Source organism: Podarcis bocagei (assembly GCF_964188305.1).
Source record: "Podarcis bocagei genome assembly, chromosome: 10".
Classification (NCBI taxonomy): Eukaryota; Metazoa; Chordata; class Lepidosauria; order Squamata; family Lacertidae; genus Podarcis; species Podarcis bocagei.
The window spans coordinates 28853340-28880444 of record NC_138135.1 but is presented as its reverse complement, the minus strand read 5'-3'; the positions used below and the strand labels follow the sequence as shown (position 1 = coordinate 28880444).

Here is a 27105-nt window from a genome sequence, read left to right as displayed (position 1 = left end):
TCCTCAATCTTTGGTTCTTTTTCTTGTCCAGCTGCCTGTGTTTTGAACATAGAGCCCCTTTCCAATTCAATAGGTGTGTTTTCAGTTAACTTCGGGTTTGAAGAGCTCGTAGACAAAACATGGCCTTTCTCATTCATCTCTCGCAACTTTCCCACGAGAAAGATCAAATTTTTCAGGCCAGCACGTATTTCCTGTATTCCCTGATTTAGCTCCATTCTTGTAATGTCCAAGAATCCCCTCTAGAGGGATTCTGGTTACTTAGTGTCCTTTTCTCTTCCGATCCAAAAGTCAGGTTTATTTGTATCAATCTTTCTTAGCTTTCAATATTTTGTAGCAATATAACCGGTTAGAGTTTCAGCTTTCAGTTTTTCCAACTTTGACAGCTAGTTTGACAGCTGTCAAAAGTTCCTGTAGATCGGGACTTCCGGGTTGGTGCGATCTAGGAATGGCGGATTCCCTCCGAGCTGCGGAGGGAATTGGCTCAACCGAGGACGGGTCTTGCCGCGCCGGCGACGCGGGGACCCCTAAAAACCGCAGGCGCTGAAGCCTGCGGACTGAAGACTCGGCGGGTGCCTTAAGCACCCCCCTGATCCACGAAGAGCCTTTTTAAAGGCTGCGGAGAGGATACGGAGGGCGGCGTGGCACTGAGAGTCGATCGCTACCTCGGCGGAGCGAAGCCGCGAGCCATGACTGGAGAGCGCTGACTTTCTTCCTTGAAATTTGGACTGAAAACAACAACCCGTGAGTAAGACGGAATTGGATTTTAAGAATATTATCCCGCGAATTTGAGACGACCGGGGGGTGTGCTAAAAGGAAGTCCGCACCCCCCCCCCTTCTTGCAGACGATCTGAAGCAACGATATAAGAGCTAAGCTGGAGTGCCTACCCTTTGTGGGGTGAGTTGAAAAAGACATTAACTTCCAAGATTTGGTAAAGAAATTTTGAACTGGAGAGTGGAGTGTTGGAAGCTTTCTTTTTGTTGTAAACAACCCCCCCCCTCCCGGGCCCGGGAGCGCCCTGCTTTTGAGCTTGTGGAAGAGGTGCGGAGTTTGACAGCTGTTAAAGCTGTCAAACGGACAGTTCAATTGGAAAAATCGTTATTTAAGATCCCTCTGGACTAAAATGAGATACAATTGAGTTAAAATTGTTGGAAACAAAGTAATAATAACAAGTTGGAGGATTGTTGGAGAAAGATTACCAAGTAACCAGATTCCCTCCAGGGGGAAGTCTGTGAAACTACAATGGCTGTGGATGGAAAGTTACTAGTGGAAATCGAAAGAATGTTTCATCTGGTGGGAGTCTTGCAAGAGCAGAGTTTGGCTATGAATAAACAACTTATGACCTTGACTTCCGGAACAAGCAGCTCTGCTGAATGTATTGACGACCTGGATGAGAAAGAATCCACAGCTGAATTCGAAATGATATCTAAAGAAGTGGAAGAGACTAAACAAGAAAAAGAGAAAGCAAAGTTGGGAAGCACCTACCAGAAGCTGCCATCTGTGGAATATAAACAAGGAGACCTTTGGATTACATTCACCACAAACCTGCGAAAGATGCAGAAGATGAAGGAGGAGGCCCCGGGAGCTTATGGAATACAGGAACTTAAAATAAAGAAATATGATGGGGGCCTCCATTTTGACTTTGACTCTGAAGAGGCAGACTTTGTGGAAATTTTCCAGCAGCTACTTCCAAATGTACTTGTGGGAAGAGAATATGGTTGGATGGTGACAGAATTTTCTCGAGACTCGATGACCGACATAAAGGATTACCAACAAGACCGGCGGAGAGGGACTGAAAGAGACTTGAAAGCCTCGGACGTGAGGAACCCAGGCTAAGAACTGATACTTTGGATATGTATTAGGAAGGGGCGGAAACCGGGGATGGGAGGGAGGGAAGAACAGAATTGTAAAAACACTCAAGACTTTTGGGTTTAGTTAATATGACTTTCATTTAAGACAAATTGGGAAATCAATGGAAGAGAACTGGAGTCCAACTTAGGAAAAATTTATTTTTCTTTATAGAAGAGGTATCTTTAAGATGATTAAGAAGAGAAATACCAATTTGCTGACACAATTTTGGGAATTGGGATGCATGAAGGGGGTGGGGGGAAGTCAGGGAATAAGGTTAGGAAAGTAAGATTTTCTGAAATTGTTCATGTTCTTGTCTTTTGTCTTTTTTGTGTGTATATGTCTTTATAAAAGGTGAAAAACCAATAAAAATTTCTATTAAAAAAAAACAAAAGTTCCTGTAGATCCTCAGCAGGCTCTTTACACGAGTTACTCCCGGGCTTGAGAAAAGCGGTATTTAATCCAAACAAAGTAAACTCTAGTCCTCCAGCACATTAACTTAGTCCTTTAAATCCGTGGAATTTATATCCTTATCCAATCACGACAGTTCTTCCCGCAACCTTAGTTGACAGGTCCTTGCTTTGAACTGTTTACAATAGGGGGGAGACGGACTTCCTTTTTTTTTTCACCTCCCCCGCTCGTGCCAAATCCAAATTTGTAATCCAATTTTCCAATTACTCACAGGTTGTTGTTCTTGCTTTTAAGTCCAAATTTGATAGGAAGAAGTCAGTGCTGTCGGACAAATGGCATGCGGCTTCGCTCGGTAGGGGAAGTGGAGGACTCACAGCACCACGCCGCTCCCCGGCACCCGTTCCGTAGCCTTTAAAAAGGCTCCTTCACGAGTCGGGAGGGCGCTTACGGTGCCCGCCGAGTCACCATGTCCACGGGCTCCGTGCCCGTGGTTTTTAAGGGTCCCCGCGTCGCCGGCACGGTGAAATGGCATATTCAGCTGTGGTCAGGGCAGAACTATGGGGCCAGAGGGAGAAGACTGTGGGGAAATCAGGTGCAGGCAGGGGAAGGTTCAACACTTTATTCACACACTTCTTTCACTGGTACCAACTCCTTTCTATGTGGTGGGGAAAGTTCTATGCTAGATAAAAATTCTATCTTAGATATTGCCACAAAATCAACTAAAGACTCCTGGAGCATCTTAAAAACAATATATTTATTGTGTCATAATTGTGTCCTAGTATCCACTTCATCTAGTACATGAAGTATTGCCCTCAGTTGTCAGGGATGCATACATTAACATGTATGTGCACACACAAACACATATGGGTATGGAGACAGAAAAGGAAGAAGATGTAGAAAGATCATATACAAAGCCTTGACTTCAGAGATTCATTGCTGCAACAAGTACTGTAGCTTATTGATGTCTTGGCTTGTTTTGCCCCGCCGCACCATGCTGTCTCTGAAAATGGATCCTTGGCCTTGCCTTATTTGGATCACAACCCTGTTTCTGGCCCCATGGACCCTGATCTGTTTGATCCAGCCTCGGTCTTCGGACCACACCCTTATCTTGTCACCCATTAACCAAGATCAACCTGACACAACCCTTACGTGATTCTGCCGAAGATGCCATCTTTAAAGTTTTGGCAAAGGATTAGGTTGGGACCCGTGATTGTGACATTCAGGATGATGGGAAGTTTCCGTTCAGGAAACGCACATGCTCACTGATTGTCTTATCATTTGTCATTGTAGTAATGCTTAAAATTCAGACTCAGGGACCCATTGTGCGTGGAAGTGTTGCAAACACGCAAGAATGCTCTGTGTCCATCTCATGATTTACATTTATTTACATTTATTGTGGGTGAAGAAACTATAAATCCAAGGACTATGGCCGTGTACACAATTTACCTTTAAAGCGCATTCAAAGCGCATTCCCCCCACAATAATTCTGGGTACTGTAGTTAACCCCTCATAGGGTTCCAGTTCCTATCAGCCCTTAGCAAACTACCATGCCCATAATTCTTTGGTGGTGGTGGGGAATGTGCTTTAACAGTATAGTCTACAGTATTTGCAGCCCAAGTGCAACAGGATGAAGTGACTGCATAATTGGACTACGTAACTGGCACATTGTGTCAGTTCCTTCCAATTAGTTCATTTTGTTTTGTTTTGTTTCTTTTATAACACATGCCATTCATAGATGCTGCTATATCTGGTCATTATTAATTGTTGGTTTAAAATCTGGAGCTCAGCTCTTCTTTACAATCTTCTGAGACAACCACTTCTGTCAGCAATGGCAGTGTCATATTGTGGAAAGGGGAACATAAGTAGTGCAAATGTTTGCTGCTGCCATTGCTGCTTTGGCACTCCGGTTTATATACTGTAACTCCTAGTCCCTTTGGACCAACAGCAAACATTTTAGGGGTCTGTAGAGTCCATCTGGGCACTGTAGGAGTCAAACATGCTTATTGGTCTTCCAGAAGCCTTTGTCTGGAAGGACCTTTCATTCTGATAAGGTTGTGATTTATTTAGGTCGCTCCTTACAGCACAGTCATGAGGGCCACAGGTGAGTGGTAGAGCACTGGTTTCGATGAAACTGATTTACTAGAAGTTTTATCTAACACTTCTTCCAAGGAACAATCAAGTATCAGTGAGATAGAGAAGAGTCTGTCCAAGATAGCCACCACAAGATATCTACCACTTGCATGGAAATAAAGGAGTCATCTTCTATCCTTGGCATATACGTCATTTGATGATCTGATCAATTCTGTGTGTCCTAAGGGATGGTTAATGTTTAGCTTTAACATAATTAAAGGTTCCTTGCAGACCCCCTAATGATGTCCAGCTCTATAAGTGTCTAGCTCGGCTGGGGTTCAAGTGAGAGTTGTCTGCAGCCCACCAAGATTTAGCCTGACAGAACTGAGGTAATGGCAATCAACTAGTTTGGTGATTATATCCACCACAAGCTGGTGGATAGCTGGGTGGGTCCAATGATTTCTGAAAATATCTGAAATTGTGGGACAATAACTATTCATTTCAAGGGAAAGACTGTTGCCTTTCAGCAGCTTCTAGGAAACGGGTGTGCATATGAGTGTGTGTGTGTGTTGTGAATTTGTGGTTGGTTTGTTCTCTGAAAAGTCCTGTGGGAAAGTCCTGTGAAAATCACAGCTTTCTTTTTGCCCACTAGTTGACCACTGCTATTTCTGTTCAGAGAAGCATGCCTCTTGAGACAAATGGATCACAATGTGTACTCATTTGTTTCTAAATATTAGGCCAATTCATCATGAACTACTGAATGGATCATTAATATTGTCTGACAAGATGCTAACCTGGCAGGCAAAAATCAAACATTGTTGAGTTCTGAAAACAGTAGGCAATGAAACAGCCAAATGGTTTTGCACAGGTCGATAATTTACTCTTCTAGTGTTAAGTAACATTTGTTGAAGATGTGGGCTAATTTGATGTGCCAACTGTGGTTGTGTCTTGACTTCTGGACAGTTGCTGTCTTCTGAAAAGGTGTTTTGTGTGTATATGTGGAGTTGTGTGAGAGAGAGACATTAAAAAAAAATACATGCCTATTTAAGTCCCTTAGAATTGTTATAATAGGTTGTAGATAAATATTTAACCTATTATAACTCTTTCATACAAGAACTGAATGGAAATACAATGTGATCCTAAGCATGTTTACCCAGTTAGTCCCATTGAGTTCAATTACAGTGCAATCCTATGGGTGTTGAAGCTGAGCAACACATTAGCAAGGTAGACTGTCCACTTAGTTGGACAGGAAGCCAATGTAGCTATGTAGTGTTGTGCATGATGTGTGTGTACAGTTGTGGCTATAGATACCTGCAATATCGAGTGGTGCTTCTAGCTAAATTTAGGTCCTTAACAATGTACAACATAGTCATATGGGGTCCCACGTTAGATGCTATGAGGCACAACATTCCCCTTCCTCTCTCCTCCACCCCCACCATTCCATGCTTCTGCATTCCTGGTATGTTAGCAAACAAGTTTGCCAAACGTGATGGGGGGGGAATTATGGGCACGTGCAGTTTTATATTTTAGATTCACTTAAATCATAGCTTAAATCACTTTAATTCACTTAAATCACTTAAATTCACTTAAATCATTAGGGGACGCGGGTGGCGCTGTGGGTAAAACCTCAGTGCCTAGGACTTGCTGATTGCAAGGTCGGCGGTTCGAATCCCCGCGGCGGGGTGAGCTCCCGTCGTTCGGTCCCAGCTCCTGCCCTCCTACCAGTTCGAAAGCACCCCTAAGTGCAAGTAGATAAATAGGTACCGCTTTATAGTGGGAAAGTAAGCGGCGTTTCCGTGTGCAGCGCTGGTCTGGCTCGCCAGCTGCAGCTTCGTCACGCTGGCCACGTGACCCGGACGTGTCTCCAAACAGCGTCGGCTCCCGGCCTCTTGAGTGAGATGAGCGCGCAACCCTAGAGTCGGACACGACTGGCCTGTACGGGCAGGGGTACCTTTACTAAATCATAGCACCATCATGACCACAGGAATAAAAGGAGGCTTGCTTCCACGCCATGGCCCCAAGTCCAACTCCAGCTGCTCCACTGACATTAAGAGCATTTGTTTCTGCACAGATGATAGTGCAGGAAGGATTTTTAGTTTTTAGGTAGATTGTCCCAAGAAGAATATAAATACAATTAATTAATTATAATTATTGTGAAGGTTAACTCACCCCAGGTCCATTCCCTATTCACTGGATGAATGTCCTAGTCCATGCTGCTCTTCTCCCTTATTATATTCAGCACGCACAGAATGCCATACAAGAACATGGAAATCTGAGTTTGGAGGATTCTCCCCCTCCCATTGCAGGCTTGCACGTTCTCAATGCATGCCTGGTCATCCCGCCCTCCCTATGGAGAGACCTTGGGGGAGGAGTACAGCGGGGCAGGGGGGGGACAGGAACATCTATTGCTCAAGCTCATCTTGCACTCACTAGACATAGGATCTACAACCCATATTTGGTCCCATGTGTCTTAACAGGTTTCTATAAACTAAGGAAAGAGAAGGAGAGAATGAAAGTTTGTGGCTTTTTGTTCCTGTTGAGCTTGTTCACTCCCCGGCTTGATGCTAAGCCTGGAATCAAAGTGAAGATCACACAGAAAGGTTTGGACTATGGTGAGTTTGAAATATACAGGTTCAGACTTATTATTCTTCCATGCCCCTATTCGTTATTAAAATAAAAATTTAGAAGGAACCAAATACATTTTGAGAACAAAAAGGAAATGACCCTCATTAATCAGCACAATGGTTTGTTTGCTTTTTAAATCATGTTTATTCGCTTGCCAATGCCAGGTTGTCTGTGTTGTTAACACAACACAATGCGTGTGTGTGTGTGTGTGTGTGTGTGTGTGTTTAACAAACTGACTTTTTTACAATTGACAAAATGATGAGGAAGTATACTTAAAGGTGTGGGATAATGATTGATTGAGGGAATAATAACATCTGCACAGACAAATCAAGATGTTCACTGCTGTGAGCTCAGTAAAGAGCGGATGTCTCCACACAACCTTTGTGCAAGCAAATCAGGGATTGTGAGAGTTGTAGTTCAAGAGCATCTGGAGGGTCACATGTTCCAGGCTCCTTTCACTCTCCCAAGCTCAGTAAAAAGGTAACTCTTTAAACCTCTTTAAATGAAGAACGTTCTATAATTTGGGAGTCATAACTGAGAAAGCTTGGCATCTAGTTGGTAAATATCCTAACCTGGAACAACAAAAGTTGCTGATTAAACCTCAGTCCGCAAGTACACCCATGGGGTTGGGGGAGATGATCCTTAACCTGTGACCGTCTCAGGCCATGAAAGGCTTTAAAACAGGGTTAGAGAACCTGTTGTTCCTCTAGATGATGTTGTTCTACTTCTGTCTTTCCCAGGGGTATGGGCATCTTCCATGGGTGCATGCATGAACCATAATCCCCGGATAGCTAGCTTTTAAATGAAAGTTCCTAGGCATTTGTAGAACCCGAGATACAAAGCAAAAGGTACAGTCACTCACTTTTTTGTGAGCAACTAACCCACTCCCACCTTGTAGTGTTTTGCTGCCCATGCCAAGGATCAGATTGCCCTGTGGTGCAGCAATAACCTCCTTCTAGCGTTCACACTGTCATTCACCTAGAGGGGAAGGGATAAGATGGCAGATATTTCCCACAGGGGGAAAAAGTGTCCGAATTAACCTTCTGGCCAACAGCAGTACTGTTGCTGTTACTGGGAGGCTATTGTTGCAGCTTCACCCCACCAGGTGAGCCACTCCTGATCATCCATGACCCTTGCCCAGTTGGCTGGGGCTGATAGGAGTTGTAGTTCAGGAATGTCTGGAGTGCCGCAAGCCTCCAGTTCCTATTTTAAAAGCTAAAACTAGCACCCTTAATTGGATCAAGAAGTAAATTGGTAACCATTGTATCTTGTGGGGAACAATGCATGACTCTCAGTGTGTGATAAAAGATATACAGCAGCATTCAGCAGCATGAGAGCATCTGAATCACCTTCAAGGGCAGAGTGCTGCACTAATCAAGCCTGGAAGTCACAGGCGCTTGGCTTAACATAGCAAAGGACAGATATATCCCGCAGGGGGGAGAGAAAGCCTCCATATTAACCTTGGATGAAAGAAGTAATTGCTAGCAACCACTCCAAACTGATCTGCAGAGCAGGAGATGGCAAAACAGACATCAAAAACTTAGCTTTCTTTGTTCTGTACTCTACGCATCTTTCCAGCCAAATAGAAAGTAAGTGAAATATATTCTGTGCTTTGTAGGAAAACAGCTTGGAATAGATTTCCTGGAGCAAAGATTAAAGGAGCAAACCTTTGCGAATGTGAGCGGTCAAGAGACATATGGATATAGTGGTGTCGACTACACGCTTTCAGAGTAAGAAAGGTTGCTTCCACACAGCTGAACTATTGCTTTTCTGCATTCAGAAAATTAAAATAGTAGTTTTGCACATGTGATTGCAACAGATCAATAAAGATCAGGCTTACTAGCTGCTTATTCTCTGGTTGGCCCTGCTATTTTCTCCTACCAATAGGGAACCTACATAAGGACTCTTGGATACCCCATAAGGGGAAAAGGGCAGATTTTTGTTTACAACACACAGCACTTACTATTATCCAGCATTGCCCTCCCTTATGGTTAAGTTCCTCTGTAATGTTTATTCACACGTAGGTCCCATTTAGTGAAGGCTCCTGCAATGTTAGTTAGTAGCTTCCTCCGGGTTATTTCTTCCTGTTTGGTTGAACTACCCCTTAATTTAGCCTTTTTCCCATTGTTTAAAATGGGGATGGGGAAAGTAGCTGGTTTGTAACCACTAGCCACACATCTGGCACACCAACACAATGCCAGCCATGTCTCCCAGTGACCATATGTTCTGTGTCAAGAAGCCTATGGGCATGCATCTATCTGTACACGCATAGGTTTCCTTCTCAATATTGCCTAACATAGCACTGTGGACATAGCACTGTATGCATATTAGTTTGCAGGAGGCACAGCTAAGACGCAAAATCCTGCCAATCCTCTCCCACATTTATTATTACACCAATGGGGGATATGAAGAGTGCTTTAATCATCTTTTATTTCCCATTGGAGAGGGAAAATAATATTATTACTTTCTGTTCTTTCATTTCTAGCAAAAGAGTGTTATTTTACAATAAAGAAGCCAGCAATTTAAAATTGGGTGCTTCCTACCTTTCCCAGAGTGTCCCTGGGAATGTTGGAGGGTATTATGCATGATCTACCTCAGGGCAGGAAATGTCAGACCTTGGTGCCACTGCCTAATCCACATCTCTCAGTGGCTCTGCTGTGCCACTTCTCTAATGACTGTAATATGTCTTGGAAAGGTGATAAATGTCTCTTGCTTGTCTGTATGGAAAATGTGGCCACACCAACTATTGATATGCGGCTCCCAGAAGGTTGCCCGCAAGGGAATGCGTCCCTCAGGCTGAAAAAGGTTCCCCACCCTTGATGTACCTTCAGCTCAAACATGTAAGATTTATGTTCCTAGATTTTCCTGGAACATAGCCTTAGCTAACATGTCTCTGTGTTTTGCAGGATAAAATTTGATGCTGTTGAATTCCCAAATGCATCGGTGTCTCTGATACCTGGGACTGGGATTAATCTAGAGATCAAGGATGCTGCAGCAACCGTCAGTGCACACTGGAGAGTAAGGTCTTGGCTGTTGTAAGTACAGTTGTGCAGGGCACTGGAAGTGGTGATGTTAACTGCAGTAATCCAAATAAAAATGGGCTTTGATAAAGGAAAGGAAAGTAGGCAGCAGGCTTCAGGAAACCCCAAGCAGCAGTGAAACCACTGAGGTGGAGGAAGAGGAGAGGAAGTGTTTAACCCTTTCCTTGCCAGATGAAATTTGCAATTTTACAAATGAGTGAACATAAGAACATGCATTCATATGATGCCATGCAGTTAACGCTTGTGGGGGTTTTTTTGGTCCTCAGAGGCAGAGTCAATATTGTGAGTTAAAATTCCTGCAGCCATGAATCTTCTTGGGAAACTTTGGCCAAGCCGCTTCCTATCCTTTCTCATAGGCAGATAATAAGATTAAAGGGAGACAGCCCCCTGTGTACGGCACCCTGAGCTCCTTGGAGATAGGGTGAGATATGGATGTGGGGCTGTTTACATGAAATATACAGGGATTTACTGAAAGCAGGGGAATAATAATAATAATAATAAATTTTATTTATACCCTGCCCTCCCCAGCCAGAACCCGGCTCAGGGCAGCTAACACCAATAAAATTTCAGTAAGAACATAATAAGAAAAAGAAAAAAAAACCAATTTAAAATACAGGTTAAAATGCAATTTAAAATGCAGCCTCATCAAAACCATAAGGGGAGGGAAACATAAGGGTCAGACTGAGTCCAAACCAAAGGCCAGGCGGAACAGCTCTGTCTTGCAGGCCCTGCGGAAAGATGTCAAGTCCCGCAGGGCCCTAGTCTCTTGTGACAGAGCGTTCCACCAAGTTGGGGCCAGTACTGAAAAGGCCCTGGCCCTAGCTGAGACCAACCTAACCACCTTGCGACTTGGGACCTCCAAAATGTTGTCATTTGTGTGTCACTTCATCCTTGGTCAAAGAATCTGTGTCCGTTTGAGCATGAAACTTTAGCAGCGCTGGCACGTACCTGAAATGAAACAGTTCAAGCAGATGCATTATGTTCCATTCTTGTCAGCAGAAATTCTGGAACACTGACAGTCCTCATTTCGGGTGTATCGCTCGCAGCTGTTTTTTCAGTGTCTCGGGACAACGCAAGTCACGCAGTGCTGTTGATTGAAAGCTGCGAGGCAAAAGTTGACAGTATTGACATCGAACTGGATAAAGATGCTAGGTAAGGTAGATAAAGGATTTTCGGGGTGTTCACCTTGTACCTGTGTTCAGTGTAATATGTGAACAAAACAGATATGTGCCTGTTTTAGGGGTTCTTCCAGCTGCAGATGATAATGGCAACAGCCCATTCTTAGCTGTTCTGCCTTAAGCTGGAAGTGGAAGAACATCTCTGCTCCCAGGCTTGTGGAATCCAGAGGACATTTGGCAGCTAATTCATCAAAAAAAACCACCCCCCTATTTTCCAGCCTCAAATGGTGAAGCAGCTATTTTCATTGGGACCTTGGTGTAAGGAGAAAAGTGTAAAGGAACCCCCTGTTCCTTCCTAGCGGGCTCAGGTCTGGTGTGCTCTGGTCCATGGGGTCATGAAGAGTCAGATACGACTAAACGACAACACCCCACTTGTATTTCTTATTGGCAGGTGTAGAGAGGGGGAGGGGAGAGAAAAAGAAATAAGGCAATGCTGTTTGGAAAGAGAAGCATTAAAGTGATACTGATTCCTTGAGAGGAGAGATGGACCATAAAGAAAGAAATGGCTAGAGTGATTTAATAACTGATAGACAGTAATATTGTTAGAGATTTGGGGGTAAACCCTAGAAATTAATAAATGCCAGAGTTTTTGATTAATTGGGGAATGGACTAAAACATAAACTGCAGGGCTGTGGCAGACAGGGAATTCCTGGGATGACTTATGCAAACCAGTCTGGCTGGCTGGCTGACAGCATTATAATAGAGAGCCATTGAGGGTCATCAACAAGACAGCAGAACTTCTTGTCTAGCTGTGACCAGAGACTGGAGATTTGGAAGGTTGTCAGGGTAACTGCTCTGGGGGGAGGGATAGGTGCTTCTGGGAAGAAGAGAGAGGAAGAAAGTCTGAGATCCATGTTGGCAAAGAGGAAGGAAGGACTACTTGCAATGCTTTAAGATCTGGACCCCCGCCTTGCAGACTGAAGGTATAAATACGTAAATAAACCCTATTTCTCAAAGTCTCCACGCACCGTGTCATCTATTCTCCAAAGGGACACAGACCGTGTATGTGTGCCTGTGACCCCATGCGCTCTGGCCACTGCTTGGTGGAGAGAGGGGCGGGCACCGGGATTTTGTAACAATATTATTTCTTTTATTTTCCCCCCAGCTGGCTGTACAAATACTTTGTTAATCATGTGGAAAAGCCTATCTGTGACAGTCTGAGCAAGAATGTAAGTCTTCAAGTATTACTATAGTGTCCTTCCATCACCATCACTCCTTCAGTAACTGTTGGCCACAACAATAACTGCTACATGTATTTATACAGATTTGCCCATTCATTGGTTCTGAGATCGAAAAAATTAATGCAGAACTGAGAGAACACAAAGGTAGGTTGCACATGCTTCATCCTTGCTACTTGCACGGCTCCTTAAAAGAAGCTAAAGGGTATCCCAATTTCATTAGAGCTTTTAAGTGATAACCACATTTCCCCAGGAACAATATTACACAGTTTCAGTGCTGGGGAAAAGCAATACTAATTCAAGTAGCGAATTAAGGTCTGCACAACAAATGGATGACCAGTGCAGATTGCACAGGAAAGCCCCTGGTCACATGCTTATGCAATTTTTGTAGGCGGTCTTGGCATGTTCTCTTAAAAGATACTGCATATTCCTAGCTCTCAGTTTCAACAGCAGTGCAAGGTATGTCCCTGCATATGGGATATCTAGAACCTACATATGCCGTATTTTTCGCTCCATAAGACGCACCTAATTTTTAGAGGAGGAAACAGGGAAAGCCCCGTTTTTTTGGGGGGGGGATCAGCTCACAGCTGTGCAGCTTCTTTTGCAAAGGGGAAAAGCCCCCCTTTTTTGAGGATCAGCTCAAAGTTGTTGAGCTTACTTTGCAAAGGGAAAAATCCTGTTTTTATGGGATTCAACTCACAGTTCTGTAGCTTCTTTAGGAAAGGAAAGGGAGCTGTTTCTACAGTTTCCAGACAGATAATCTAATCAGCCAGTCACATGTCCCTGGGAAAACAAACAGCCTCTGTCTGCAGAATATTCAACAATAGAGGCCTGGGCAAGGGGGCGGGGCTGAATTGGGAGGCAGCGATCGTCCACACATTTTTCGCTCCATAAGACGCACAGACATTGCCCCTTACTTTTTAGGAGGAAAAAGGTGCGTCTTATGGAGCGAAAAATACGGTGCACAGACAGACTTCAGAGTTTTATGTTCTGCTTTGCTTTTCCCTCCTCTAAAAGCTATAGTAAGGTGTTTTGTACAGCCAACTCAGGGTTGGGAAACTTTTTCACCCCAGATTGAGACCACATTCCCCTTGAGGTGACCTTCCAGGGGCTACATGCTAGCAGTGGGCAGGGCCAGAGGCAAAATGGGCAGAGTGACACATGCCAATTTTACCTTTGTACAGTAAGCTAGTTTCTATGTGTGCTGTCTGTCTCTCTCGCCTTTATCCAGGCTTTATCACAATTCAAGGACACAATTCCATGCTGGCAAAAACACCTACGGAGGGAGCAAAGCAGGGCCATAAGGGGTGTGACCTGGAAAAAGTCTCAAGGCCCAGATATATAGGCCTGGAGGGCCAGATTTGGCCCCTGGGTCTCAGCTTCCTTACCCATGATTGTATTACTCTTGTCTAATACAGTGGTACCTCAGGTTAAGTACTTAATTTGTTCCAGAGGTCCGTACTTAACCTGAAACTGTTCTTAACCTGAAGGCCACTTTAGCTAATGGGGCCTCCTGCTGCCGCTGCGCTGCCGGAGCACGATTTCTGTTCTCGTCTTGAAGCAAAGTTCTTAACCTGAAGCACTATTTCTGGGTTAGCGGAGTCTGTAACCTGAAGCGTATGTAACCTGAAGCGTATGTAACCTGAGGTACCACTGTAATAATCATAATTCTACAGATAACAGCAAAAGTTATTCAGGTGCTAATCTTTGAGTAGCTGTGGCTGCAGTCGTTCACACACTTAGGAGTAAGCTTGGATAAGCTTAGTGGGGCTGTGTACGTACAAGAAAACGTGCACAGAACCATGTGTCTTCCCACTGGAAGGAAATATAATTTGAAGACAGTCCTTATAAAATTACTTTTAAAAGGTCTTGTCAAAACCATTTTAGATCCTGCTTATCAAGTTAATAGAGGTATTTGTTTCACTATCTCATCACGGCTGTTTTGCCCCCTGTTCTAACAGTCCAAGCCCAGATTGATTCTTTTGCACAAGTAGACTACTCGCTGGTGAACTCTCCGATGATCTCTGACACATCTATTAACTTTGATATAAAGGTAACACAACTGGCTGCTATTATTTATTTATTTATTTAGGGAACTGCATTGAGGCATCTCTGTTCTTGAATGAATGGGCGTGATGGCTTTAGTTAAAGAGTTATTTTTAAGAACACTTCTTTGAGTGTGGTGGAAAGAAGGCTGCCAGCAGCAGAAACAAAGTATAGAGGGTTAGCAGGAACTACTACCCTCTGGACTACTCACAGTAAGCAATGCTTGTGCATTGAGTCCCCTCTTGGGATTGCTATCATTTCAAGCACCTACATGCACAAGCAACCTCTAATGACAACGATGGCATTACCTTTCCCAGGTACCAGCTCCTGTCAGCTCCAGAAAGTGATGAGGGATGATGGGACAGGAACACCTGGAGGGCTACACAGGTTTCCTGTGCTTGACCTATATTAATCCTTCGGCTAGCAATGATTCGGCCAGTGTGTGCCTATGTGCAAGGGTCACTGATGATCCATGCCCTGATAGCTTTTGTCCCTGGTTTTGAAATCCAAAGTCTGAGAGTTGTTGTTATTATTTTGTCATTCATGCAATTCTTTGCAGGGAACAATCTCCCCAGTGGGAAATGACCTAGAGACTCCCTTCAAGCCTGCACCATTCAATATCCCAGATGAGAATAACTCCATGCTCCAAATAGGAATCTCAGAATATTTCTTGCAATCGGCTTCACTCGTTTATTACGCCGCTGGGGCCTTTGATGTCTCTATTGCAAAGGAGGTGAGAGCAAGTTGTAGAAGGTGGTATTTCAAAGGCACCAACTGTTGTCTTTTGAAAGTTTATATAGTCTGTGACTAACTAGATCTAACTAAGGTGATGAGAACCTATATCCAGATAAGGTAAAAGATAAAAAGGTAAAGGACCCCTGGAGAGTTAAGTCCAGTCAAAGGCGACTATGGGGTTGCAGCACTCATCTCACTTGAGGCCAAGGGAGCAGGCATTTGTCCACAGACAGCTTTTCAGGTCATGCGGCCAGCATGACTAAACCACTTCCGGCACAATGGAACACCGTGACAGAAACCAGAGTGCACAGAAATGCCGTTTACCTTCCTGCCGCAGCGGTACCTATTATCTACTCGCACTGGTGTGTTTTTGAACTGCTTGGTTGGCAGAAGCTGGGACAGCAACAGGAGCTCACCCCGTTGAGCAGATTCGAACTGCTGACCTCCTGATCAGCAAGCCCAAGAGGCTCAGTGGTTTAGACCACAGTGCCACTCACTCCCCTTTTACCATTTTTATCCCGATAGCAGGTAAGGGGTTTGTATAATTGAATGTTCATCAGTTTAAAAGAAATTCACTCCACATGGAACTAGCTCCTTATCCACACTGGAACAAAATGTGCATTCACACCGGACTGTAGGGAAGTGATGCCATCCATATCCCAGGGTTGTCCCAGACCTTCCCCCTTTGAATGAGGGTATTTTGATCCTAGGAAAGTCTGAAACTGTCAGGATGGGGGCAGAAAATGCTGCACAATAGTAATAGCCCAGACCATGATTAGGTTATGGCCATACAATGTGCTTGATTCACATATTGAAGCCCATTATGCCGGTAGGGACAAAGCAGCAATGGAGCTCCTTTTGCAAACATGAATATTATTTGCAGGCTAGTAAGAAAATTGATTTTGTACCATAGTTGCTTCTAATAATAATAATAATAATAATAATAATAATAATAATAATAATAATAATACTTGCTTGTGACAAAGTTCTAATTAGGTAGCCTAATTTTATTCTCTTTTCCACAGCTTTCCTCTTACTTCAGATTAACTACAAATTCTTTTGGCACCATTATCCCTAAGGTAAGCACCTTTATATCTATAACCGTTGTTTTAAGGGAAATGTTTTGTGGGAGTTCTTCTGCAACAGAGAATGCCTGCCTCAAAGCAACTGTTCTGCCGAAGAATTTATTTGCTATGTAATTCTGTTAATCCAATCTAATCCTGCTCTCAAACTCTTGGTTGCTTTTAAACTTCTACAGATTGCGCGTTCTTACAAAACACCACGCCCAGTAATCCTGGATCTAAAACCAACGGCAGCCCCTGTGATCAGGCTGCATAATGGCAGTGCTGTGCTGGAGATTGCTGGTTCCATGGAAGTGTTGGTAGTCCTGAAGAATTCAACCACCCAATCCATGTTCACCTTGAGCATAGTAAGTACCACACAGCAGGCAGAATAATGTTCAAGCCATTGGCTCCCCCCCCCCCGCCATCTGCCATGGGTCAACGTCAGAAATTGGCACCACAAGCAAGGGGTGTGCAGAATGTTGATCAGGATCTGAGTGATCTGCAGTAAACTGGCAAGGACTTGGGTCTCCTAACTCATTAAAAAAATAGCGAAACCAAAACAGCCTCAAACCTTTATTTATTCCATCAGCTATGCATTGCCAGAAAAGGTTTGCATCACCAAAGAAGTGGACAAAGGGGGTGTGTGATTTGCATAAAAATATACATGGTATAAATGCAAATTTAGAAATATTTCTACACTAGCGGCCAAAATTGTGGAAACCTTTTGGAAAAAGTGTATTTCTGAGGTTTGATGGCTCATAACACTACTTTTTTGGCGTAATACCATAAAATTACGTATCAGTGGAAAGATAATTTAATGGAGACTGCAATGCAATAAAGTTTGTTCAAGTATCTGTATTCTATCAAAAGTTATAGCCAAATAACCAGAAAAAGGAAGCACAGCTTCCTTAGGTTGATATGCAGTAACTTTCCTTCGTTTGAATATAGCCAATGAGCATGAGTGTTTAGAGAGCCAATCAGGTGTTTTGAGCCATCAAACCTCGGAAACACACTTTTCCCATAAGGTTTCTACAATTCTGACCACTAGTGTATAATTTAAATAGTAATGCAATACATCTCACCACAGTGGGAAAGAAAGCAGGTGTCTTGTGTGGCTCCTCCCTCTGCTGACTTGGTTGGGCAACGTCAAAGCTCCTGCTCTCCCTTTTTAATGGCTCCTTATCATAAATCATAGCAGAAACCAAAAAATCTGAGTACAAATTGGTGCTCAGACTTTCTAAGTACAAATGCCATCTGCAGGATAGTTAGACACCTGAGCTCTGCTTGGAAAAGCAAGAGAGATAACATTGGGGTGGGGAGTTGGATGAAGCAGGTAGAGTAACTGACCTTCCTTTTTTACCTTTCAAAAAGGCCTTGCATTTTTACCTGTCTATACAACAGGAATACTCTAGGTGGTAAACAGACATTTCTTTCACACAGACTGCCAAAACCCATGCCAGCCTGAATATATTTGAACAGAAACTGATACCTTCTCTATGTCTGGACAGGTAACAAAATTTGAATGGTTGGTTGTTGTTTTTAACCCCACTGTATCCCCCAAAGGCCTCTTGAATTGCTGAAACCACTAATTAAATTTGCCACTCCATTTAAAACAATAAATAATTTTTTAAAAAAGCAATTACATAAAAATAACAAATATTCCAGCTAAAATATTGGCATTGCTCTATTACAGGTAAAAAGAAGCAGATGTTGCTGGACTATTACTCCCATCATCCCTGACTATTGGCTATGCTGGTTGTGGCTGATGGGAGTTGGAGTCCAACAGCATCTGAAATATTGCAAATTAGTGGGGTTGCGGGTCTAAAATTGCGGTGGTTTTTAAATATTTGTATCTGTGGGTGTTTTGAGTAATCCATCTTGATCACATGGTTCCTACAAAAAATCCTGGAATCTGTAGTTGGTTAAGGGTGCTGAGATTTGTTAGGTGACCCCTATTCCCCTCACAGAACTACAATTCCCAGAGTGGTTTAACAATTATTCCTTCTTCCAAGGGAACTTTGGGAATTGAGCCAGTCAGCCTTTCAGCCTAACCTACCTCACAGGGTTGCTGTGAAGGGGGAATAGAGGTGGGGCAGATCCAAGTATGCCATCTTGAGCTGTTTGTACAAATAAATCATGTTTTTTCCCAATATTTCCTTTCCTTTCACAGTTTCCACCTATCCTTGACCCACTCCAATGTTGGCTTCTTCAAGGTAAATAAAGAGGGCGGGGAGTTAAAGAGAACAAATCAGATTCAGCTTGTAGATAGAGCTGAATTGTCCATGCCATTTTTCTGATCTAAACCTTTTTCCTGAAGCCATGGTTTTCCTTCTGGAGAAAATAGGCTTTCCCCAAAGGGGCAAATAGCCTCATTGTGTGGGCTATGTGTGATTTAGTTCAGGAAAATAGCACAGGGGGAAAGGGTAAGATAGCCCTCCCCTCCAGAACCAGTTCCAGAGCTGCTTTAGACAAAGAAAAAGAAGTGTCAGGAGACACGATCACAAATCTCCTGCTTTTAAATGGTTCCACAGGGCGGCCATAACCATGGGCTGAGCTGTTGGTACGCAGCTGCTGTTTGCTGCGGAGACTGACTGTGTTTTTCTGTTTTTGCCAAAATTCACTGCACTTAGACCTGCAATAACACAAATAAAATGGCCTGATCTGTGTGGTGAATGATGGCATGATTTTGAAAGCAGGAGGCGCACAGTGAACATAACATGTCATGCAGTGCTTATGCGCTAATGATTAGACCCCTATCATAAAAGACTTAAAATCATAACATAGGAACCAGTCCTCCTCTCTCTTTCTTACATCTAGATGCAGCTTTCAGTTTACAAAACTTCCTAGGGGGTGGCCCACAGCCATCATAATACAATACAGTGGTACCTCGGGTTACAGATGTTTCAGGTTACAGACTCTGCTAACCCAGAAATAGTACCTGGGGTTAAGAACGTTACCTCAGGATGAGAACAGAAATCGTGCAGAGGCAGCAGGAGGCCCCATTAGCTAAAGTGGTACCTCAGGTTAAGAACAGTTTCAGGCTAAGAATGGACCTCTAGAATGAATTAAGTTCTTAACCCGAGGTACCACTGTATCAATAAGAAAAGCAAGAGTGGGCCTTGTAAAATAATCTCTTAGCAGTTCTCTAACTGGAACTGACATAACATTTTCTTTGTTGTTCTTACTCTGGGTTCTTCCAAATATGGATGATTCAGGCTGAGTACACGCTATACCTTTAAAGCACATTCAAAGCACATTATGTCCTTCAGAGAATTCTGGTTGCTGTAGTTTATTGAGGGTTACTGAGAATTTTAACTCTGTGAGGGGGAAACTACGGTGTCCAGAGTTCTCTGAGGGAAAGAAGGTGCTTCAAAGGTCTAGAATGTTCATAGCAGCACCTAATCATTGCATTTTTTGAAAGCGAATCAACTATCCTTGGAACTATTGGGTGTGGGGAAAGGGATAAATGTGCCCCCCCAACTGAACTGCTGCTAAGAATTCCCCCTTTTCCTTGCTGCCTGCAATTTTGGAGGATGGCGGAGAGGGGCAAGATAATTGATAGGAAGGCAATGCAAGTCGGAATGGGAAGGCAATAGAGCTGGTTCCGAGAGAGAGAGAGAGAGAGAGAGAGAGAGAGAGAGAGAGAGAGAGACCAAAGAAAATGAAATATCTGGAGCTCAATCTATACAGGTCTTTACTGGCCTATATCTTCCAGAACAACTGTGTGATAGATCATCTCCACCTGATGATTTTTTATTATTATTATTTCAACAATTTGTATACCACTAAATCAGTCATCTCTAGGCAGTGCAGCTGCTTTATTGTGTTAAAAATGTCAAATTTTGAGAAATAACAGAAACTGAACAGGAGAAACGTGGAAAGAGGGTGTTTTGCTCATGATGTCAAGCAGATGCTTCACAAAAAACAGAGGACAAAAGTGTGAGAAATCCACAATAGATAATCCACAATAAAGTGTAGAGGCAGCCTGTGCCACTAAATCCAAATTCTCTCACATGGCAGGTTTCACTTTTGAAGAACTTCATGTCTTACATTTTACGGAATGGAGTAATACCAGCAGCCAATGGTAAGTGTTTGGATTGTTTCCCCATCACCATTGTTACTTAATGGAAATTACAGAAAATCTTATTTGGAGAATGAGAAGTAGTTGCGATGGAACTTGTATTTTCGTCACTTGGCATGACGTGTCGTGATTGGTATCACATTCTTTATGGCAAATACTTTAAGGAACATACTGCTCCAATAAGATTATAAGATGCTTAATGCTTTGCACTAGAATGCCAATCCGGTTGTCTTGTCAGAAGACCCAGTACACACTGTCAACTACCGTATTTTGCGCCCCATAGGACGCTCCGGCCCATAGGACGCACCTAGTTTTTTGGGGGGGAAATTTAAAAAAAAATTATTTCCCCCCCAGGTGCAGGGCTGGAAGAACCAGGTCGGGGAACAGTGGGAAGGCACGCTCTGCCTCCCCGCTGTCCCCCGAGCTTGTGGGGCTGGCGATGGGGAGAAGTGCACCAGTCCCGGGAGGGCAGGCAGCTCTGGCTTCCCCCTCTACTGAGCTGTTTCTCCCCCTGCTGCTGGGTCCTTCACCAGCATCATCTGGGAGCCTCCCCTTCGCCTCTCGCTCCGATGTCAGTTCCCTGACAAACCATTTATTGGTTGTTTACAGCATTTACAAAATAACAAAATTGTACTGGGCATATAAAGTGTAAAATCAGGATAACGGTACTGCTCTGCTTCCCAGCAACATAAAGAACCCCAAAATAAAATAAAGATGTTTTTATTTTATTTATTTTTTAAATCATATTTATTATAATTTCCAATAATAACAGAATAGAAAAGATAGAAAAGATAAAGAAAAGAAATAAAAAGACCAACTTTAAACCCTTATTTTCATAGCCTTCTTTCTGGGACTCCCTCCTTCCCCTCCCGACTGTATTCCCCTTTCCCTAATTTAGTTCCACAAGCTCTCATTCCCAATTTAAACCTAATATGTTGTACCTATTAGCCAATTTAGATTACAATCTTAACATCACTCCTCATCTTTAACAAAATAGAAAAAGAAAGATTTTTCCTCCAAGATCTACCCCGTTTCCTCCCACGAGTTCCCCCCTTTTTTTTTCAAAACATGTTAAATCAAAATAGAAAGATAAAAGATAGCAGAAAATTCAAAAATTTGGTTACATAGCCTTTGGATTCTAGAATTCCCCCTCCCTTCCCCGGTTTGGATTCCCCATGTCCATCAGTCTATGTGTTGTCGGCCTGGAGGTCTCAAGTCCACAGCCAGATTTTTCTCAATCCATCTTGCCGGTTTTCTTTAAATTTGCTTGTTTTAATGATGTTTAACTTCAAAAGTCCAAACTTATAGAGGCCTTTAATTTTCCTTAGTCCTTATTACTCCTCCCATTGTTCTTTCCGTGACGTAATTGGTCCTTTGCTCTTTTGTTTCTTGCTTTCTCAGGTTTCTGTCTTGTTCAGCTGCAAAACCATTCTTATTCCGAAATCTAGTATCTCTACAGAGGTTTGTTATTTAGGAACAAAAACTTACGTCCAGTTCCTTTCTTGCTTCAATAGAAAAATTCTATTGTATTGTGAACACCTCTGTAGACAAAATAATATTTCAGTTTTGCTGCTTTCCCAGGAGATAAGACCTGTGCATATCCCGGAGTAGTTTTCCACATACGCCACTTGTAATGTCCCGAAGCCCCTCTAGGGGGGTTGCAGTAACTTTGTATCCTCTAATCCAAAAGTCAAATTGTTGTTTCTTTTTCCCTCCGACATTTTGTATCCATATTTATGTCCAATTGTAACAAAATTAACCAGCAAAATACTTGTAACAAAGTCCTCTTTATATTCTCAAGATTTGACAGCTACTTTGACAGCTGTCAAATTCTCCGTCTCTCTCCACCAGGTTCTCCGAATCGCCCCGGTTCCCAGGGGGGGGGTTGCCTTTTCCCTCTTCAACTTTTTCTCCTCCAACACAATTCTTATTCTTATAATATCCCATCGTGGAATTGATCATCTTTGTCAGCAATAAACTTCTGAATCGATCTTGGTTTCCCAGTCCTTGTTTTAGCGTGTTTACAATCAGGGAGGGGACTGACTTCCTTTTTAGATCCCCCCCCCCCCCGCTCGTGCCGAATCCGAAAAAAAATTCTTTTTTTCTCCTTTTATGCCCGATTACCCAATTACTCACGGGTTGTTGTTAAATGTCCGAATTTCCAATAGAAGAAGCCAGCGCTCTCCGACGAATGGCATGCGGCTGCGCTCGGCAGGGGAAGCGATGGACTCTCAGCACCACGCCGCTCCCCGGCACCCGATCCGTAGCCTTTAAAAAGGCTCCTTCACGAGTCGGGAGGGCGCTAACGGTACCAGCCGAGTCCCCATGTCCACGGGCTCCGTGCCCGTGGTTTTTAAGGGTCCCCGTGTCGCCGGCGCGCTAGGACCCAGCCCCTGCCGAGCAGACTCCCTCCGGAGCTCGGAGGGAGTCCGCCATTCGGCGATGGCGCCAACCCGGAAGTCCCCTAAAATAAAGATGTTTTTAAATGCCCTTGCTTCAGCAGTAATATATGACTTGTGATCAGATTTTAAATGAAAGCAATGGATTAAACTGTGTAGCCAGCATGGTTAGAGTGTTGGGGAACCAGTGTTCAAATCCCTACTTAGCCATGAAGCTCACTGAATAACCTTGGGTCAGTATTTTTCTCTCAGCCTATCCTACCTCCCAGGGTTGTTGTGAGAATAAAATCAATGGAGGATAACCATGTTATGCCACCTTTAGCTCCTTGGAGGCAGGATGGGGTATAAGGCTAATGGTAATAATAATAACTCATAACTGCAGGGCCTGCTGTTAAAAAATAATAGCGCTTAGAATCTCTTCTCTCTTTTATTAAGGTAAACTGAAGGAAGGACTTCCTCTCTCTAAAATGGACAGCATGATGCTTGTGGAACCTGTTGTTACAGTTTACCAGGTGAGATTCTTCAGTGCCCACACCTGTCTGTCCTGTGTGCCGAGAGAGAGTTGGTTAGGGTGATGTGATGCAAGTTCTGAATCCTGGTGGGACTTGTCATCAGAATGTTGCCATGTTCTCACATCCTAGGGCAGGGGTGCCCAAAGTTTTTTCAAAGAGGGCCAGATTTGATGACAAACTCTTTGTGGTTCAGAGAAAGGTTGGCCATCATTTTTCAAAGTGACTCATTGTGGAGGAAAGACAAACACTTTCCTGTGTTTTTGTATTTGTTGGTATCCTGGTGTAAACAAGTCAATGTTCAGAATTTGTATTTAAAAATCCATATGAACTGTAAGGAAACAAGCAATACACACTAAAAACAATAATTACCAAACAAGCAGTGTACTGTTAGTGATAGCCTGATCAACAGTTTCTGATGACCACCATATTTACATCTTGACTTCTCCACTCTCGTTAGTTGATTAGTTCTGCTTTACATCGATTCCTTCCAAAGATCATCACATAACCTAAAGAGAATTTCTTAGTTTCTTCATGACGCTATCTTCACAAGAACCCTAGAATACTTTCTGAGCAACCAGTAACCCTAGCTAAAGTAAACATTGATTATAGACCTTTGTGTGTTTAATAGAAGTCTTTTTCGACTCCTGCAAACTTCCAGGTTTCACTTGGACCATACAAGTTAGGGAAGGCTTAGCAAAGAGGGAAGGGACTGCAAGCAGTAGATGGAAGGGAAACATCCACCACCCCACCTGATCTGTCTGGCTCAGCATGGCTGAACAACTGACAACTGGCTTTTTAATATATTTTCTCCCTCTCAGAGCAATCTACAAAGCACAGCTGCTGTGCAACATCCTTCTACTTTATTGACATCCATGTCAGTTACACATCAGCAGTACTTACACTCTTTCTGTTAAATGACAATGTACCGTATTTTGCGCCCCATAAGACGCTCCAGCCCATAAGACGCACCTAGTTTTTTTGGGGGGAAATAAAGGAAAAAAATTATTTCCCCCCCAGGCGCGGGGCTGGGGCAGCCCGAGCTTCCCCCGACCCCAGCCCCCAAACAGGCAGCTCTCTGCAAGCCGTGGGAGCCCAGCGGTGGTTCCCGCTGCTTGAGGAGAGATCCGCGAAGCCTGCACGTGCTGGGATCAGCGCTTGCAGGCTTCGGGATGCCTGCAACTCTCCCCAAGCAGTGGGAACATTCCCGCTGCTTGGGGAGAGATCCGCGAAGCCTGCACGTGCTGGGATCAGCGCGGGCAGGCTTCGGGATGCCTGCAACTCTCCCCAAGCAGTGGGAACGTTCCCGCTGCTTGGGGAGAGATCCGCGAAGCCTGCGCATGCTGGGATCAGCGCGCGCAGGCTTCGGGATGCCTGCAACTCTCCCCAAGCAGTGGGAACGTTCCCGCTGCTTGGGGAGAGATCCGCGAAGCCTGCACGTGCTGGGATCAGCGCTTGCAGGCTTCGGGATGCCTGCAACTCTCCCCAAGCAGTGGGAACGTTCCCGCTGCTTGGGGAGAGATCCGCGAAGCCTGCACGTGCTGGGATCAGCGCTTGCAGGCTTCGGGATGCCTGCAACTCTCCCCAAGCAGTGGGAACGTTCCCGCTGCTTGGGGAGAGATCCGCGAAGCCTGCGCGTGCTGGGATCCGCGCGCGCAGGCTTCGGGATGCCTGCAACTCTCCCCAAGCAGTGGGAACGTTCCCGCTGCTTGAGGAGAGGTCCGCGAAGCCTGGAGAGCGAGAGGGGTCGGTGCGCACCTACCGCTCTCGCTCTCCAGGCTTCAGCGAAAGCCTGCATTCGCCCCATAAGACGCACCCACATTTCCCCTTCATTTTTGGAGGGGAAAAAGTGCGTCTTATAGGGCGAAAAATACGGTATGTCTAACATTCAGTTCACAATACCTCTGAAGGTGTATTAGTCATGGCCAAGCCATTAGCAAGCTGCAGCTTGTGGCAACTTCAAATAAATGTTTGTATATCTTCTCAGGGCTATTTGCTGATTTCCACCGACCTGGAGTATGATGAAGAAGGAGACCAAGCAGATTATGAAGGCTTTTTCGTTATAGATGCATGAAACCTCGAAATTTATTCTGTTCTGTTTCAAGAGGGAAGATGTAACAAGAAAGTGAATGATAATGATTGAAAACATTCTGTGTGGTCGCCTGTGTGTGTGTGTGTGTGTGTGTGTGTGTAAAAGTGCCTTTGAAAGACATTGAACAGGTGAAGTAATATCTGTTAATGGGCCAGCAAACCATTCAGAAAGGAATGCAGACAAGGAACATAGGAAGTTGCCATATACATAGTGAGACCATTGGCTTATCTAGCTCAGTACTATCAGAGGCTCTCCAGGGTGTCAGACAGAGGACATTCCCAGCCCAACCTGGAGATCTCAGTCATTGAACCTTCTGCATGCAAAGCAGATGGTGGGAGCCTTTGAACACAGTTGTGCGTTACATCAAGAGTGAATTGGGAATTGATTCAATGATGCTGTAGATATTACATTCATTCCTGAGTAATTGAAGGAATGAGAGAGAGGTTTCTTAGAATGTCAGTATACTGTTACGTATTGATCTTTTACACACGATTTTATATGCAATTTTGTATTGTACTTTTTCAGAATAAAAACAAATTTAAAAATTATACAAATGTGTATCTTAATGTCCTTTGCAGGGACTGTGTTAAGACCTAAATGATTAGGTATTCAAAGTAATAAGAGCCTGTTAAAAGATATTAGTCAAGTTGTGGGTTCTCTGAAGCATCACCAGGTGTTGTTTGTAATGGGAAACTTGTCCTAATCTCTTGGAACTTGCCTTTAATGCCCCCCCCCCGCATAATCCCACTTTAGCATTATAGTTATTGAAAAAGTAGGGTTATCTTAGTATTCAAAACTTCATGCCTGCATAATACTTTGATCCATACAGGCTATGTCTTCCATGTTGTGCATTATAGTCCCTCTGGACAGCAATAATGGGGGGAGCATTGGAGAAGGATCACAAAACTACAGGGTGAATAAAATCAATGTTTTTTAAAAAAAAATTAAAAAATCAGAATTTTAAAAATTTAAATCGGATTTTTAAAATAAAATGCTTTTGGAGGAAAAATCTTTCTAAACATAGTTTTCTGCTTAAGTTGCATTATAGTCCAAAGGCTATTCATCAGGAAATAAGGATTTGTTTTAAGTTTTTTGTGTGTGCTAAAACACAAAGGGTTTTTTTGAAAAAAAAACGTTTAACCACATCAGTTAACAAACATGGATATGTATGCTATAATATTAATTGTTTTAGTTAAATAAATTGTTTAAATTGTTACTAATGATTATTTTTCTCCTTCCAGTAAAGTATAGCAGAAAAGTTGTCCAAGTATAAACAGTTAACTTATTAAGCCTCACAAGAATTTTATAGCTATAATTTATAATTATAATAGTATAACCAAATCAGCAATTTTTGATATAACTGTAAAAACTACTCTGAAAATTTATTATTCCAAAAATGAAACCTTCATCAGGTTGTAAATATTAAGATTATACCAGCAAGAATTTTTTTTCTGTAAAAAAATAAAATAAAATGATTTAAACCAAGTCTTACTGACTAGTGATTTAAATTGCTTTGATTTAAATCAAATCCACCCTGCATAACTACTAAGCAGAAGAAACGTACCACTAACATACTACAGTTGTGTCAAGAATATGTTGCAGAATATACCCACAATAAAGCACCAGAGAGGTTCCAAAGGTTTTGTCCACCCATCTTTTGCAGTAAACATCTCACGCCTTAAAAAAAATGTGCTACAGCGCAGCCCTAACCATGTCTACTCAGAAGCAAGCCCTGCTGAATCCAGTGGGGCTTACTCACCAGAAAAGCAGGGTTAAGAACTGCAGCCTTTAAAGCGGCGCAAGAAGGCTGCTCTAATGATCTTCCGTTCT

General features: G+C 43.3%; 1 protein-coding gene and 1 long non-coding RNA gene across 5 annotated transcripts; one reads left to right on the top strand and one right to left on the bottom strand.

The window, feature by feature from the left end:
- The first annotated feature begins 2790 nt into the window (after positions 1 to 2790).
- Positions 2791 to 25829, top strand: BPIFC (BPI fold containing family C). 4 transcript variants are annotated; one of them, XM_081211000.1, is made up of 17 exons: positions 2791 to 4358; positions 4619 to 4716; positions 6805 to 6939; positions 8571 to 8682; positions 9859 to 9987; positions 10990 to 11145; positions 12277 to 12340; positions 12436 to 12496; positions 14311 to 14402; positions 14955 to 15128; positions 16156 to 16209; positions 16389 to 16559; positions 17635 to 17702; positions 18365 to 18407; positions 20215 to 20278; positions 23110 to 23186; positions 25171 to 25829. In XM_081211000.1, exons 3-17 carry the CDS (start codon positions 6837 to 6839, stop codon positions 25255 to 25257), a joined length of 1455 nt encoding a protein of 484 aa, XP_081067126.1. In that variant the 5' UTR covers positions 2791 to 4358; positions 4619 to 4716; positions 6805 to 6836; the 3' UTR covers positions 25258 to 25829. The 4 variants fall into 4 exon arrangements, with proteins under 4 accessions (XP_081067126.1, XP_081067125.1, XP_081067123.1 ...); XM_081210999.1 differs by having other exon boundaries at positions 2791 to 4716; XM_081210997.1 differs by lacking the exons at positions 2791 to 4358; positions 4619 to 4716 and having other exon boundaries at positions 6296 to 6939.
- On the bottom strand, positions 10592 to 13445 carry LOC308596186. The gene is made up of 3 exons (XR_014012394.1): positions 13050 to 13445; positions 10942 to 11094; positions 10592 to 10834 (listed from the first exon to the last, which is right to left on the bottom strand). It is a non-coding gene; the product is annotated as an uncharacterized lncRNA (long non-coding RNA).
- Positions 25830 to 27105: the final 1276 nt, after the last annotated feature.

What these genes read in the sequence shown, in the direction of transcription:
- BPIFC (XM_081210997.1), top strand. Translation starts at nt 6,522, where the DNA reads ATGAATGTCCTAGTCCATGCTGCTCTTCTCCCTTATTATATTCAGCAC. An exon ending in AGAACTGAGAGAACACAAAG is followed by an intron (nt 12,497 to 14,310) that starts GTAGGTTGCACA and finishes CTGTTCTAACAG; the next exon opens with TCCAAGCCCAGATTGATTCT. An exon ending in ATGTCTCTATTGCAAAGGAG is followed by an intron (nt 15,129 to 16,155) that starts GTGAGAGCAAGT and finishes TCTTTTCCACAG; the next exon opens with CTTTCCTCTTACTTCAGATT.